General features: G+C 39.4%; 1 protein-coding gene across 6 annotated transcripts in view; it reads right to left on the reverse strand.

Annotated features, from left to right (window-relative positions):
• tsnare1 (T-SNARE Domain Containing 1) overlaps positions 1-14,476 on the reverse strand; it is a 254,190-nt gene that overhangs the window by 58,067 nt on the left and 181,647 nt on the right. For all 6 annotated transcript variants that reach the window (XM_084943203.1, XM_084943198.1, XM_084943197.1 and 3 more), the window contains one exon: positions 13,180-13,262. In XM_084943203.1, coding sequence (XP_084799329.1) covers positions 13,180-13,262 — 83 coding nt within the window. The remainder of the gene's footprint in view (positions 1-13,179; positions 13,263-14,476) is intronic.

The raw sequence follows: 14,476 nt of genomic DNA on the forward strand, positions 1-14,476 counted from the left end.
GGTGACAAAGATCAAACTTAGTGGAATTCAACATCCACTAAGAAAGAGCTACAAAGAATGCCATGTTTACAACTGCAGCACCATCAAAGCACCCTCCAGATAAGACCTTTGAAGATATGGTCATAGGATTTCTTCATAAACACCTGCAGTACGTGTGTAAAAGTAAAGTGCAAATCCAGGGTTTACTCTTGCACCTTGGGCAAGGTGCTTCCACTGAGCTTTTTAACTACATCAGTGACCTGTGTCAGGAAGACGAGAAATGATTCCCCTGAGTCCTCTATCACTGTCTTGTACAGCCTGTCACGTACAACACATTTCATGAGTGCTTTCTTGCTCCGTTTGAACTCTAACTTGCGCTTTTTCTCTTAGGCATTTTCATCTCTGAGCATCAATATTTTAAAATGACACTGAACAACTAGTTCTGGCATTGTTGACTGGACTGAAAGCAGGTGCCGTTTTGAATATTGAGGAAATCAATGTGATGAAGTCTTTAAAGGTCATAGTAAAACTCACTAAAGCCTATTTAGTCTCATAAATTGATGCTGTGTAGTAATAATAAATATATATATATATATATATATATATATATATATATATATAAATAAACATATAAAAAAAAAATCCTCCTTGTTATTTAAAACCACAAGTTTTAAGTTATTTCGTCAGATATTAATTCTCATCCTTGAGGAAACAGTATGAAAACGCACTCTATTTACCCTAATAGGGAATATTGTTGCATTCTCTAGTTCAACAGCCTTCAAGACTTGTCGTTATTTTGCATGTGTTGCAGCCCAGTCATTTGCTATCCCCGTATGAGAAATCCCACTTGTCTGTATGAAGGTCAGCAGTGTTGGTCAAGGTGAAGGAGGAGATATTAGTTTGAGAGGAGAGAAACAAGAATGGCTTATTCACCTTTCCAATATTTCTGTAGCCCCATGACAGTTTCTACAACCATAAAACATTTCCAGAACGGCCCTTCGTTCCAGGGAGAATATAGAAAAAACACATCAGAACTATTAAAGCTGATAGCACTGCCATACAAATCAACAATCTGTCTTATCTCTGCCTCTCTCACATGGAAGACAAATTTCCAGTGTCTCTGGGAGAAAAACTACTTACCTTGTGTGACATGAGAAATATCCTCATAATACTACAATAATGCAATGCAGTGATAATGGCCATAATAGTATTCTCACTTTATCGCATCTGGTCGGGAAAATTGGAAGTCCATAAAATAAATAATGTTTACAGCGGAACTGCCTCACTTGTAATCGGCTTATATGTCATTTACATAAAACTCAGAGTCCCATGCAGTCACCCTGATTATGATATTTAAGAGGAGCAGCAAATAAAAACAGACTTCATGGCCAATCCTGGCACCCTGGGAGAAGGCAGCGATTGTCAATAGTGAAACAAAAAGCCTGAAAAACATCAGCATATTTGGCCTTTTATTGATTGGCCATTTGTTTTTGTTTTTTAAAAAGACTGTTATTTTGTCTACCTATGGTAGACAAATGGTTGAAGCTTCTCTCCAACCTCAGGAACGCAAGAAAATGGGAAAGTTCAAACAGAACAGTTTGCTGGATACTGCAGATTTTACCACAGTATTAAAGTAGACAGCATTTATAATTCAATGAAACAATACATTATTGTTAAAAGTAACATTAAAGGTGCAACATATGGACCATCTAGGTATTATATCTAGATTACATCTACTTGCTATTTGGCCATGCAAACCCCTGCATACATTGTTTTTGCTGATGTTAATGTAAGCAAAGATAAGTCTGACCAGTTACTCCTGAGGACTCATCACTGGTTATGACTCACCTGTTTCTGTGTCACTTTTATTATTCACAGTGGCAAGCAGTGGCCATTGCTTCTGCTACACTTTCCTGGGACAATATGTAATGGGAAGCCTTCTATGTATATTCAACCACTGATTTAAATGATATTGGTACAGGACTTAAACTAGCTTAATGGGGTTGAAGCTTTAGTTTTAGTTTCTCAAATTAGACATCCCTATGCAAACACTGCTCCTCTCACATTTTGCATGCACACTTTGTTTCCCTGTGTTTTGTTTTCTTGCCATCACGTGACTCAGTGGTGCTAAGCACACATATGTTCACAGCAGTGAGTGAGAGCATGATGGTAGAGTCCAAGAGGAGTGTCCTGCAGAGAGATTTTACAGTTGTAAATGAAAACATTGCAAGCTTTGTGTGTGTGAAGGCTATTTGAAATACTACTAGTTTATTCAAACACATGAAAAATCATGAAAAAGATCTAAGCAGCGGAAGAAGCAAATAGGAGAGGAAGCCCTCAGACACACCCAAACCTCAGAAAGATGTCACCGGCAGAGTGCTTTCAAAGAGTCAAAGAATATCCATTTGGCTTCCACAGTGGTCAAAGAAAGTGTTTTTGGACATGATAGGTGTTAATTTAGCAGACTGATTACCAATAGGACTGTCACTGTGGTGCAGTGGTTAATAATGTTGCCTCACAGCAAGAAGGTTCAAATCTAGGCTGGAGCATTTCCGTGGAATTTACATGTCCTCTCCACGTTTGCATGCGTTCTTTCCAGGTAACCAGTTCATCCCACAGTCCAAAGACTTGCATTTGATTAGGATAATCTGTGATTCTACATTGGTGTGAATAGTTGTCTGTGTCAGGTTGTGTTATGGAAACCTGATCTGCAGTGACCATCTGCTCTGACAGCAGCTGGGAGCGACTGGTGCGTGAGGACTATCCGCTGCCTGTGAATGCTTTGGCACTGGCAAGGTGCCCATGGCAGAACCCGCTGCTTGTTGAGAGCGATATGTGCTTTCATATCAAAAAGTCTGTCATTAAGTCTCCAATAACACCAGCAAAAGTCGCCAGATTTGTTGCTAGTTGCTTTTCAGAAAAAAAAAGTTGCTAAGGGGATCTGAAAACTTGCTAAATATAGCGACAAAGTCGGCAAGTTGGCAACACTGTGTACGACGTGACAGCAAGCAGTGAATGACAAAGGACTAAAATACACAGCAGAGTAATCGGGGAACACGAGACAGGAGGCAAACAGCTGAGAAAAATTAAGCAGTACAAAACAAGGGAGGTAAAACTAGACACAATAACAAAGCGCACATGATGATCAAAGTAAAACAGGAAATATGACAAGTACGCACGGACACAGACTCAGAGACACAACATTACAGACATGGCAACAGAGGGAACATAGAGACGTGGGACCAGGACAGAGACAGAGGCACAGACTAGACACTGAGCAGCACAGAATCAAAACCTAAGAACTAAACTCTTAACAACAATTAAACCGAAACACCAGTTAATAACAACAACAATAACAAATAGAGAATCAGAACATAAACCATACTACAGAATTATAACAAAACACAAGAAACTGACCAAGAACCATCCAGGAGGAATGGCTTGTTACTGGATGGCCAAGTCATATCCGTACTTTGAATCCCGGTGAAAGGTTGAGGTGGGATTTGAGAGAGAAAAAATATTGCATTGAAGAGCAAGCCAAACTCAGACTAGTCTCATCTAGAAGACCATATTTCTTTTATTTCTTATATTTTTGTTGAATAATGCATGAAAAAGCTCATTTTCCTCCTGGAGTTTTTAAACATATCAACTTTAACTTTAGACACTGTTTAAAAAGGGACCAAATATATGCTTACTTAGATTTATATCTTTATCTCCTCTATGGACTCATGCATACTGATCACAACTATTCACAGCAACGTAGCATATTGCTGCTCATTTTTCATAAATATTGACATGTACTTGTACACTCTTTATTCTTTGCAACAACACACCAGAAGCATTATTCAAAATATTAACAGTTTTTGAATAAAGGGACTCTGAATTTGCTTGACAGGACCAATGCTGGTTTCACAACCGTAGATCTGTAAATAAAGAAATGTCAAGACAATCTCTATATGTTGATAAGTTGGGCAGTATGTGTGATAAAGATTTCAGGTATAGATGCTGATCACACCTTTGTCTACTCTTAGCAATCAGTACCAAACAAAATATCATGTGAGATAGCACAGTTTTCAGACATAGCATCGACCATGGAGGTGGGAAGCTGCTGGTAGATGCCGTGTTTTTCTCAATTATAAAAATAAAATTGGATCAAGCTATGTCTACATGTTAATAGACTTGTGTTAATGAAGGTTTTTTTTCCAGTTCTCACTGAGCATTCAAAGAATTTTACATTACAAACTTTGTTCACCACATTCACACACCTGGGGTGTGTGCAATCTGGGGTTCAGTATTTCCTGATCTAGTTGATTTGTGGGCCTAGACATGGTCATGCACTGGTCAGTGTTGGGGAGTAATGGAATACATGTACCGGCATTACGCATTTAAAACACAAAATATGAGTAACTGTATTCCGTAAAAGTTACCGTTTAAATAGGTGATAATTACAATACAGTTACTTTGTTGATATAAATGGATTACACGGCGATCTTTTTCTGTTTCATATGTTAGGCTATCTCCTCTTTAATTTTGGTAATTCCACGCATTCCAAGAAACCCAAACAAACACACAATAAGAGGCTCTAATGTAAGCGTCCTGTTAATGTTGGTGGTGTCAGTTACGCAATGGACCTGGAGCCAGCACAACAGAGCCAGCAGTGCACGAGCAGGAATGCATTTCTTACTTGGAAATTCCAACACCACTTTACATTTAAAGAAGAAAGGGATGGGCGAAATCTGACCGTTCAATGCAAACTCTGTTTGCCAGTGTTGTGCCAAAAACTGATCGTTTGTATTTAAACTGCTATAAATAACTTGTTGGTCTATAATATGTGAAACATATGTCAAATGTATTCCTCATGAGTCATCTTGAGCAACAAACAACATTCCTGTAACAAGGTAGAAGCTGCAATCAATTTGTGGCAGTGAATTTTATGTATCCTTTATTTATGCAGTTAAAAAAATTCTTGTTGACTTTAAAAATGTCTCTTTTAATAGTAATCTGGCCAAGAGGACAGCTGAAATTGCAACAAATGCAAAAATAGTTCTGTAAACATATTTTAAGTGGACAAAAAGGAGCTGATTGTAACACAGTTACAAAGATACTTGAGAAACAGGTAATTTTTTAATTTTATATATAACCCCTTTGTAATACCTGTTCACCAAAGTCTATTTAGCAACATACGTAACGATATTACACACACAAAAAAAACAACAACACACAGCTACATTGGAAATCAGTTTTTGGCAGACAATCACTTTTTGGCACAACACCAGCAACCAACCTGCTCTCAGCATCAAAAGACTCCAACCTAAAGAAACATCTGGAAGTAAGTTCTTTTAAAAAAAGCTAACGTTAGCCTACTGCAACTAGCTTGTTTTAGTTGTGGTAGCTACCAGGGTTATGTGCCACATCAGTATCTTCGATGTACTATTGCTGTGTGATTTATGACTATTACTGAAGGCTACTTGCAACCGAGCTAACATTGTTAGCTGGTGTTAGCTGAGGTTAGTGCATAGAGAGCTAGACTTGATGGATAGAATTAACAACCTGCTAGCTGCAAATAATCATGTTCGGTTCAACAATAGTAATAAATCACACAGCAATTGTACATTCATGTAGTTGTGAAAAGCATGACCAATATATTAAGTAATCCAACGTATTCAGAGTATGTTACTCACGTAACTTAACAGAATACGTTACAAACTACATTTTGGGGCATGTATTCTGTAATCTGTAGTGGAATACATCTTAAAAGCAACCTTCCCAACACTGGTACTGGTTACTGGTAATTTCCTGCCTGTTGCCTTAAAGAAGCCAGCCTGAGTAGCTGCTTCAGCTGTCTTTGTTTAAACAGATAACAGATACGATTTATAGTGACACAGCTCATTCGACTAAGCTGTTAGAGAATATAATAAAGCTAGTCTAAAGCTTTTCTTGACTTACAATGAAGCCTTCATTACTGCTATTGAGGGTTAACCTTAAGCAAGCAAGGTGAACTAATCTCACAGTGATGTGCAGTGTGTACAGTTATGCTGGATTCAATAGGGGGAAACCTTGCTTTATAAGGCTTTTCACATCATGAGTGTGTAGGAGTCAAACAGAGTCAAGCACCAGCAGTCTCTGTGCTGCTGCTGTCATTGAGAGTCACTCTACTGTGGCTTTCAACCCAGCTGACATTTGCTTCCTAGAGCTGTAGAAACCAAAGTCACAGTCGAGGTAGAAATGAGTTTCTGGAAGCAAGACAGAATTTCAATGTCATACTACATCTTGACGAGTAGACACACATGCAAAAGAAACAGTGTACAAACCTAGTAACATACATATAGTGATGTAAGGCATGTTTACATCTCACAGGACAGCAATGCAACCTTTTCACACAAATTGGTAATCTATAACTCTTCTCTGTCTTCTAGTCTGTTGTCTGAAATGTTACTGCTAAGCAATCAATCGCTGCTGTCTGTGTTCTTTTCAGTTTGTCCTCATACTTTGTTGCTCAGACCTGATTTCTGCTCTAGTGCAGTGTTTTCCAAAGATCACATGTCAGTCAAACAGCATGACTGCCTCTGAGAGAGTCTTATTTTTTTTCTTAGGTTCTTTGACTGGGGATTTTCTATTAATCAAAGTTCTGTAGGCAGCAGTTTGTTGCCAGAGTATCTGTAAATATGAATTGTTCCTTTACTTTCAATTCTAAACTTGAAAAGAAAAGAAAGAAAATCCACCCCATGCCTGCATAGCATTTTGTCTGCCATAGAACAAGAGTGCAGAAGCTGCTTCACTGAGTCAGAGGAGGATGAGTCACAACAACCTCTATACATTTAATATAATCCATAATGTAGTGGTTAACAAATTCAGCTACCATGTAAAAGATCTCTGGTTTGTGACAGAAAGAGGCACCATTTCTGGGAGGATGGGTGTCAGAAATAAAAATCAATTCAAATGCATGAATCTGCCTGATCTAGTGACCGGAGGAAAGAATTTTGTGAGCAAACTTCTCCCTTAGATCTTACATGCTACCAGCTAGTTTCAAAGTCACAAGTTACTAATTTAGCTTCCAAGATTCAAAATTCAGTTGACACATTGCCACACCCAACACACTGCAGTCACACACCAAGAGCCAAGAGCAATGAGAAGGGAAACGTCTGTATCAAATTTCAACAAAAGATACATCGTAACATTTAATTTTGACAGACAAATCCAACCAGTCAATCATCTTTGTGTACGCAGTCTCATTGCTGGGTTTTGCAGCCTCAGTGCTGATTGAATTGCCTCTCTTTGTGTAGAACCATAACCTCACATCAAGACTGCCATTAGACATTTTTTGTGTCTGTAAAAGGCGATGATGAACTTTGCTTATGCCAAAACCTTTAACCCGACCAAGTTGTGAGCAGTCTAGTGGATGATAAGTCATTTAAGCTATACTGTACTCCACATTCACTGGTTACGTTCCATATATTTTTAGATCCAATAAAAAATTTGTATTCACAAACATTTCCGAAATGCATCCATGTTTTATTTGCAGTTAGGCTTTCGCTCTCTTTTTTAAATGCTCAGCCCAGCTGTGGCTGATTGGGGCAGAGCCAGAGGAGTGTCACTGGCATCAACCTGGTTAACTTCAAACACTGTTATTTCCACTCCATATCCTTCAAAGTGACATAAAGAGTCCAGAGGGACTGAAAGGAAGAGTGAGCAAAAAGCCAGTTTTCCTGGCAGCATTGGCACATCCTTTCAGTTCAAGTGCAGTGATCACTGAGATTTGGAATGTTGTGATTCTTTTTTCCTTACTTTACTTGTGAAAACCACTTTAGATGTGTATACATATAGATAGGTCCATTCATTTACCAAGCATCATCCCTTTGTATGTCTTCTTCTTCCCTCTTCTATTGGTCCTCCTATGATCACGATAGCCAGCATTGTATACTGTTCTCAGCTTAGCCAGAGGAAAACTGTGCATTGATTTTCTGAGAGTCAGAGAAAGTAGGTGCTCACTGGGAGATCAATTTTCAAATCTGAAGATAGATGGAGTTGTAAGTCTTAACAATGACATCATCATTGGCGTGAACATCCCCTTTCCAGTCAATAATGGTTCACTCATTGTGTGAGTCTTTCCACTTTTTAAACGGCTTTAGCTTTTGCTCACTGAATTGCAATAACACGTGTTTTATTAGTAATTATAAACCTTCTTGTACAACCGTCAACAATCAGAGTTCATCGTGCTCCGCTGAACACAGATGAGGTGATAAAACATCACAGCAACTAGAGACACTTGCAGAGGGGAGAGTAATCTGCCTCTACATAATGGATATAGATTCAATTTATTTTCAATGTAAAGCGAGTTGACAAGGCGGGACACCAGAAGGAAATGACAACCGCTCTTAATTGACCATTGCTGGTGTTGTGCACTGGTGCATCAAGGAGTTCAGCAACAATCAGGCTTGGCTTTAAGTGCCCACTTGCATCTCCCACTTCTTCCTCTGTGTCCTGCTCAATCTTTTTATGATAACAATATTGGTGTTGGCATGCAAGCAAAAAACTTTTACTTTAAAAAATTCAACATACTACCTCTTGAAATAGTGAGTGATGGTGAAGATCTAACACCCACTAACTGATAACTAGCTGCTGTACCTGACTCAGATCATGGTGCTATATATTAGTTTCATGCAGTTCCTGGTATTCTGATGTATGTACTTTTACAGGATCAGAAAAAAAGTCTGTCTCTATTTTTTTGTGTTTAACTGGTGGCACAGTGGGGACCTATCAGAACCTATCATGGGAAAGGGTGTGGTGTAGTAAAATGTCTGTGATTTCAACAGTGGGCAGACCTCCTAATTCCACAAATATGAATTGTTTAACTGAAGCACAGAATCCAACAACAAAATGCACTCTGTTCACAACCATAAATGTATTTTCTTCTGTTGAAGTAGACATAGAGAACAATGGCCTTCATTTACTAATATCCACATGGAATCTTGCCCTGGGCAAAGAAGAAGAAAGTTTATGCACTATTAGAGCTGTGCACTCGTGTGCATGTTAGTAAATCAGAATCATTTGGATGCAACAGACTTGTCCAGTTTGCATATAATCTGCGTAGCATCTGCATGCTACCACAGTCTCATTTCTACTGCAGGGAAGTACTGCACTGTGATGACTGCTAGGTTGAGCAAACGGCCTAAAATTTGAGTTCAGCAGGGTGCTGCTCTCTGCTTGTACGTGATTTCTGTGATCACTCAATGACTTTATGTGAACAATATGTGCCCACTCCCTCTTATTCTTGTATTCTAAATGTTTTAATTAACTGCGCTCTCGCACTGCAGGCCTACTTGTTGTTCCTAGAGTATTTAAAAGTAGAATGGGAGGCAGAGCCTTTAGTTTTCAGGCCCCTCTTCTGTGGAACCAGCTTCTAGACACTATCTCTACTTGAGATTAGGCTTCAAACTTTCCTTTTTGCTAAAGCATATAGTTAGGGCTGGACCAGGTGACCCTGAATCCTCCCTTAGTTTTGCTGCAATAGGTGTAGGCTGCTGGGGGATTCCCATGATGCATTGAGTGTTTCTTCTACAGTTACCTTTCTTACTCACTATGTGTTAATAGACCTCTCTGCACTTAATCATCACCTGTTATTAATCTGTGTCTCTCTTCCACAGCATATCTTTATCCTGTCTTCCTTCTGTCACCCCAATCAGTCGCAGCACTTGCCTGCCCCTCCCTGAGCCTGGTCCTGCCAGAGATTTCTTCCTGTTAAAAGGGAGTTTTTCCTTCCCACTGTCACCACAGTGCTTGCTTTCATATGATTGTTGGGTTTTCTCTGTATATATGGTCTACCTTACAGTATAAAAATGTAAAATGCCCCCAGCCGACTGGTGTTGTGATTTGGCGCTATCTAAATAAAATTGAATTAAATTGAAATTGAATTACAAAAAGTTAAAGTCTACACCTTTACATTTAGTATATTTAGTTTTCTTTAATTTACATTTTTTATTCTCTCTATTGATCGTCAAGTCTCAATTCCTACTGCGAAATCTTGATAGTAAGGTCAAAATTTGAAATTAAACCACAGCATGGAATCATTTGACTAGAGCTATTCAACAATATCAACACTTCAGACTGGTGTGAAATGGTGTGGACAGTATTTTCTTTCATGATTTCTTTCATAACCCTTATTACCAAATGAGCATGATCTAAATAAATTAAATAGGAGATTAACATCTTTATTCACTTTTACTCACTTACAGTTATTTATTCACCTTTCAGTCACTTTAATTTTAAAACTGTGTATATACTGTATCTCACTCTTATTGCCTGTTTATGCCCTGTCCTTATCTTCAACGTCATGCTGCTCTGTTAATTGCCCCTTGGGGATAAATAAAGTCTTTCTGACTCTGATTCTGATTCTGAACACAGATGGCCACAGATCTGATGTTCCAGAAAACACGTTGGAATGACCATGTCTACATGCCTCGTCTAAATGTCTTGACTATGTCTAAAATCTAAAACACACAAATTGCTGCCATGTGATTGGCTACTTAGATGTGTTAGAGACCTGGAGAACTTAAAAGTGAACATAAAATACTACATATAGTGAGGATAATTTTGACCATGGAACCATACTCTAGAAAACTGTCATAGATTTAAAACGGTCTGTGAAGCTGGATGCTGGATGGTTGCTACTAGTAGCCTTACATTGGTTTATCTTAACTAACTAGTGACAGAGCTGGTAGCTCAGTGAAAAAAAAGGACACTAAAACTAAAATGCAGTGTAAGGGGGTCACTTTTGTACTGCCCCTGGCTGCAGAAATACATTTTATGTTAAGAAACCAAAGATATACTGTCCACGTTTACTCTCTGTTACTTAAGCAGTAAGTAGTTCTTTGCTGTTTGGCTAGCTACACTGAAAGTGGAAAATCAACCTTTTGGTTTGTGGGGCCCTTTATAAATGGGGACTGTGTGGAGGAGAGTTGTTTGAGTCAGGCGCACTGTGGTTCACCCGACCGACAAGCTAGTTACCAGTCTGACACTGTCAGTTCCCTGTTTGTTTTTTCCTCACTGGTTTAGGTCTACAGGCTGAGCGGCGCAATCAGCTGACAGAGCAGTACTATTTTAAGCAATAGAATATTCTCTTTTCCCATGCACAAACCATGGAAACCTCATGTCCTTGTTTTTCACTGAGTAGAACTTCATACTTGAGGAAATACCAAAATGTAAGTGCGGGGTTGCTGTAGCTCAGGAGGTAGAGCAGGTCAGTTGCTGGTTGGGACGGTTGGTGGTTCAATTCCTGTCTTCGACAATCTGCATGCCAAATATCCTCGGGCATAATACTAACCCTAAGTTGCTTTCTGGTGCATCCATTGGAGTGTGAAAGTTAGAAAGCACTTGTGATTGTCAGGATACATGTAGTATTTCATGTCCATTTTAAAGTGGATTGATCCACTTTTGCAGCCAGCCTCAAGTGGCCATTCAAGGAACTGGTGTTTAGTTTGAATTTTCACCTTCAGAGATTGGTGCTTGGTTGAAGCATAAGAATACAGGAGTAAATTTTGTGAGATGACATTTAGAAAGGGTCTGTCAAAGACAAATGCACTGAAAGCTGGTGAAAACTAAAAGCAGACAAACCATCAGATGAAGTGGAAGCACAGACAGACTGTGTGTGCGCACTGTTAGTGTGTCACTTGGTAGGTTAACAGCGACAGCAGTAAATAAAAGTGAAATCAGTGAAGTCAGTAAAATCTTGCAATGAGCAGATAATGCATACAGTACAAACTGTTACACATATACAGACACTGGATGTGTTTCAACCACATACAGAGATTGCACCATTGACAGTGCACGAATGATGCAAGACTATAGATATTTATGCATTTGATGAAAATGCTGCTGTCATTAACAGTACTTTGATATATGACTTCTCGGTGACAGCTCTGTTTGCCAGTGTTCTCCACAGATGAGAGTTGCCATGGGACAGCGATGAGAGCGTCTGTCTGACTTTGTGCTTGTCTGTCTCTCTCTCCGTCTTCTTCCTTTATCGTTTTGCTTCCTTTCAGCTGCTCTGCCTCTGCTAAGACAGAGGCTGTCAGGATTGGCTGAGAGCTAAATTGCTCAGCGCGAGCTCGGTCACAGCTCAGCTCTCCTTGAGATAATGAAATGACAATTAATGAGAAAGCTGTTGCCATTCGCTCATTTGTTCACTTGCAAGTCGAACGGCAGTATGTAGAGACAGACAGAAAGCACTGCAGTCGTGGCAGACATTGGAAAGTGCCCAGCGGTTGTTTTCATATTAAAGCTGCTGTTAAAAATTCATGTGACTATCACAAAACGAAAGTTTAGCCCAGTGGTCAAACCATAATTCAAAGGAAATATCATTTCAATACCAGACTGAAAACAATTTCCAGATAGATTTCTACCTAAATCTAAATGTCAACAATCAGAATACATGTGCTTGTCTGTCGAATTATGTAGGTAGAGTCTTTGGATGCACCTCTAGAGAGATATGTCGCACGTGTGGAAAAGGTATATCCTTTATTAACCCAGAGACACTTCAGTTGATACATTATTTACCATAGCCTGGGCCCTACAGCAAAGAGCCAAACAGAGCTCTGGCCTACTGAGATAGTCCCTGACAAAATGGCAGAATACACACATATTTCCTCAAAAAGAAAGAGTGAAAGCAGGCCCTTGGGCATCTCATAAAACCTCTCTCCAATATGTGCTGTGAAGTCAAAATTGTAGCCCAAAAACCACAGAGAGTAAAAAAAATAAATTCTATTTAATTTCTGTCTGCTGTTGTTGTCCGTTAATGCATTTTTCTCCCAAAGTCAATACACTTGTAGAATAAAACATAAAATTATCTTAGTAGAAGTAACATGCTCACAGAATAGGAATTGCATACTGTATATGGATTTGTGTTTTTAAAAGACTCCAGGCAGGCATTTTATGTTTCTGTCTGTAAATACAATTATTTTAACTGAAGGCAAAAGCTAGTAAAGTATGACATGAAATTGCATCATTTCTGTTATTATGCTAGTGGGGGATGTGATAAAGCTGTGTAATCTAGTTAGCAAAGTCCCTGTTTGCATGGCTGATCAAGCTAAGCTTCGTGTGAGTGCATTACAATAAAAAGGCTCAGTCAAGTACACAAAATGAAAATGGAACAAAATGACTCCAAGGTGTGGAGCACACTGCAGCATGGGACATTTCAGTGCTTACCTGGTATTGGTTGGCCTTGGCGAGTTCTTGATTGGCTGACTCCACATTAGAAGAAGCTGTCTGGATGTAATCTTCAATACTATCTGAGGAAACAAAGAACAGATTGGATTCCTTTTAATATAACAACATACAACAATACTCATTCATTCACTGACTTGCTCACTACTGGTTTGTAGAGCCTCACAAGTACTACAGTTGCAGGAATTGTACCTCATCAGAAATCACTGCACATCTATAACATTGTACATATTGAACAAAAATGATACACAATATCTGTAATAGTAGTATAGAAGCAAAAACACCCCTGTCAAAACAATGCACTACATATTTGCCATACATCATGCCTCAGAAACCAGTGTTGCAAATATATACTTTAAAGGCCTTCAAAATATGAAACAATCTTTCTGCCATCATCATGCTGAAGATTTGATTGCCAGCAATCTTAGTTGCCCATCTCAGCGTTGTGGACGTGTACAGGTCTTGTAGGGAATTGCAGCCAATCATCTTCTCATTGGAATGGATGACACACTGCAGTCTGGCTTTGTCCTTGGCAGTGGCAGCAGCGTACTAGATGGTGATGGAGGAGGTGAGGAAAGACAATGATGGAGGAGTAAAATTGTACCATAACGGACTTAGACAGGTTATATTTCTTCAGCTGGTGCAGGAAGTGGCTTCTTGTTGAAGTAGCTGATCTTTAGGTCCCACTTTAGGTGCTGGGAGATTGTTCCCAGGAAGTGGAAGGACTTGATTGTCTCCACTGGACAGGCATGCTGGAGTATGGGAACTGGTGGAGCTGGAAGTCCAGTATCATCTCTACTGTTTTGATAGCATTGAGCTCCATGTTGCTCCAGACTCAACCCCACCTGAGGTGAGCCCTGAGAGCGTGGTGTCAACCGCAAACTTCGGGAGTTTAATGGAGTGGTGATTGGAGGTGCAGCTGTTAGTGTATAGAGATATGCAGAGGATAAAGTACAAAGCCCTGAGGGGAAGCAGTGCTGATCCACTGAAAGTCTAAACCATACCAGTCTCACATGCTTCCTTGAATTGAACTGGGAGATCGTATCCTGCAGCCCAGCTGGGAGGATGGTATTAAAAGCATAACTAAAGTCCATTAAAAGCAACCTCAAGTGCAGTGCCATAATAACTGCATCATCCACTGACCTGTTGGGTCTGTATTCAAGGACCAAGATGGGACGATGAAGTATGTGAGATGGGACAATACAAGCTGAGATGTCAATCAGGACTTGTAATTACTAGAACTCACCCTGGCGTGTGATGCATTATACTTCAACTTAGT

This window comes from Perissodus microlepis, chromosome 11, assembly GCF_051167445.1.
Source record: "Perissodus microlepis isolate ML-2025 ecotype Zambia chromosome 11, ASM5116744v1, whole genome shotgun sequence".
Classification (NCBI taxonomy): domain Eukaryota; kingdom Metazoa; phylum Chordata; class Actinopteri; order Cichliformes; family Cichlidae; genus Perissodus; species Perissodus microlepis.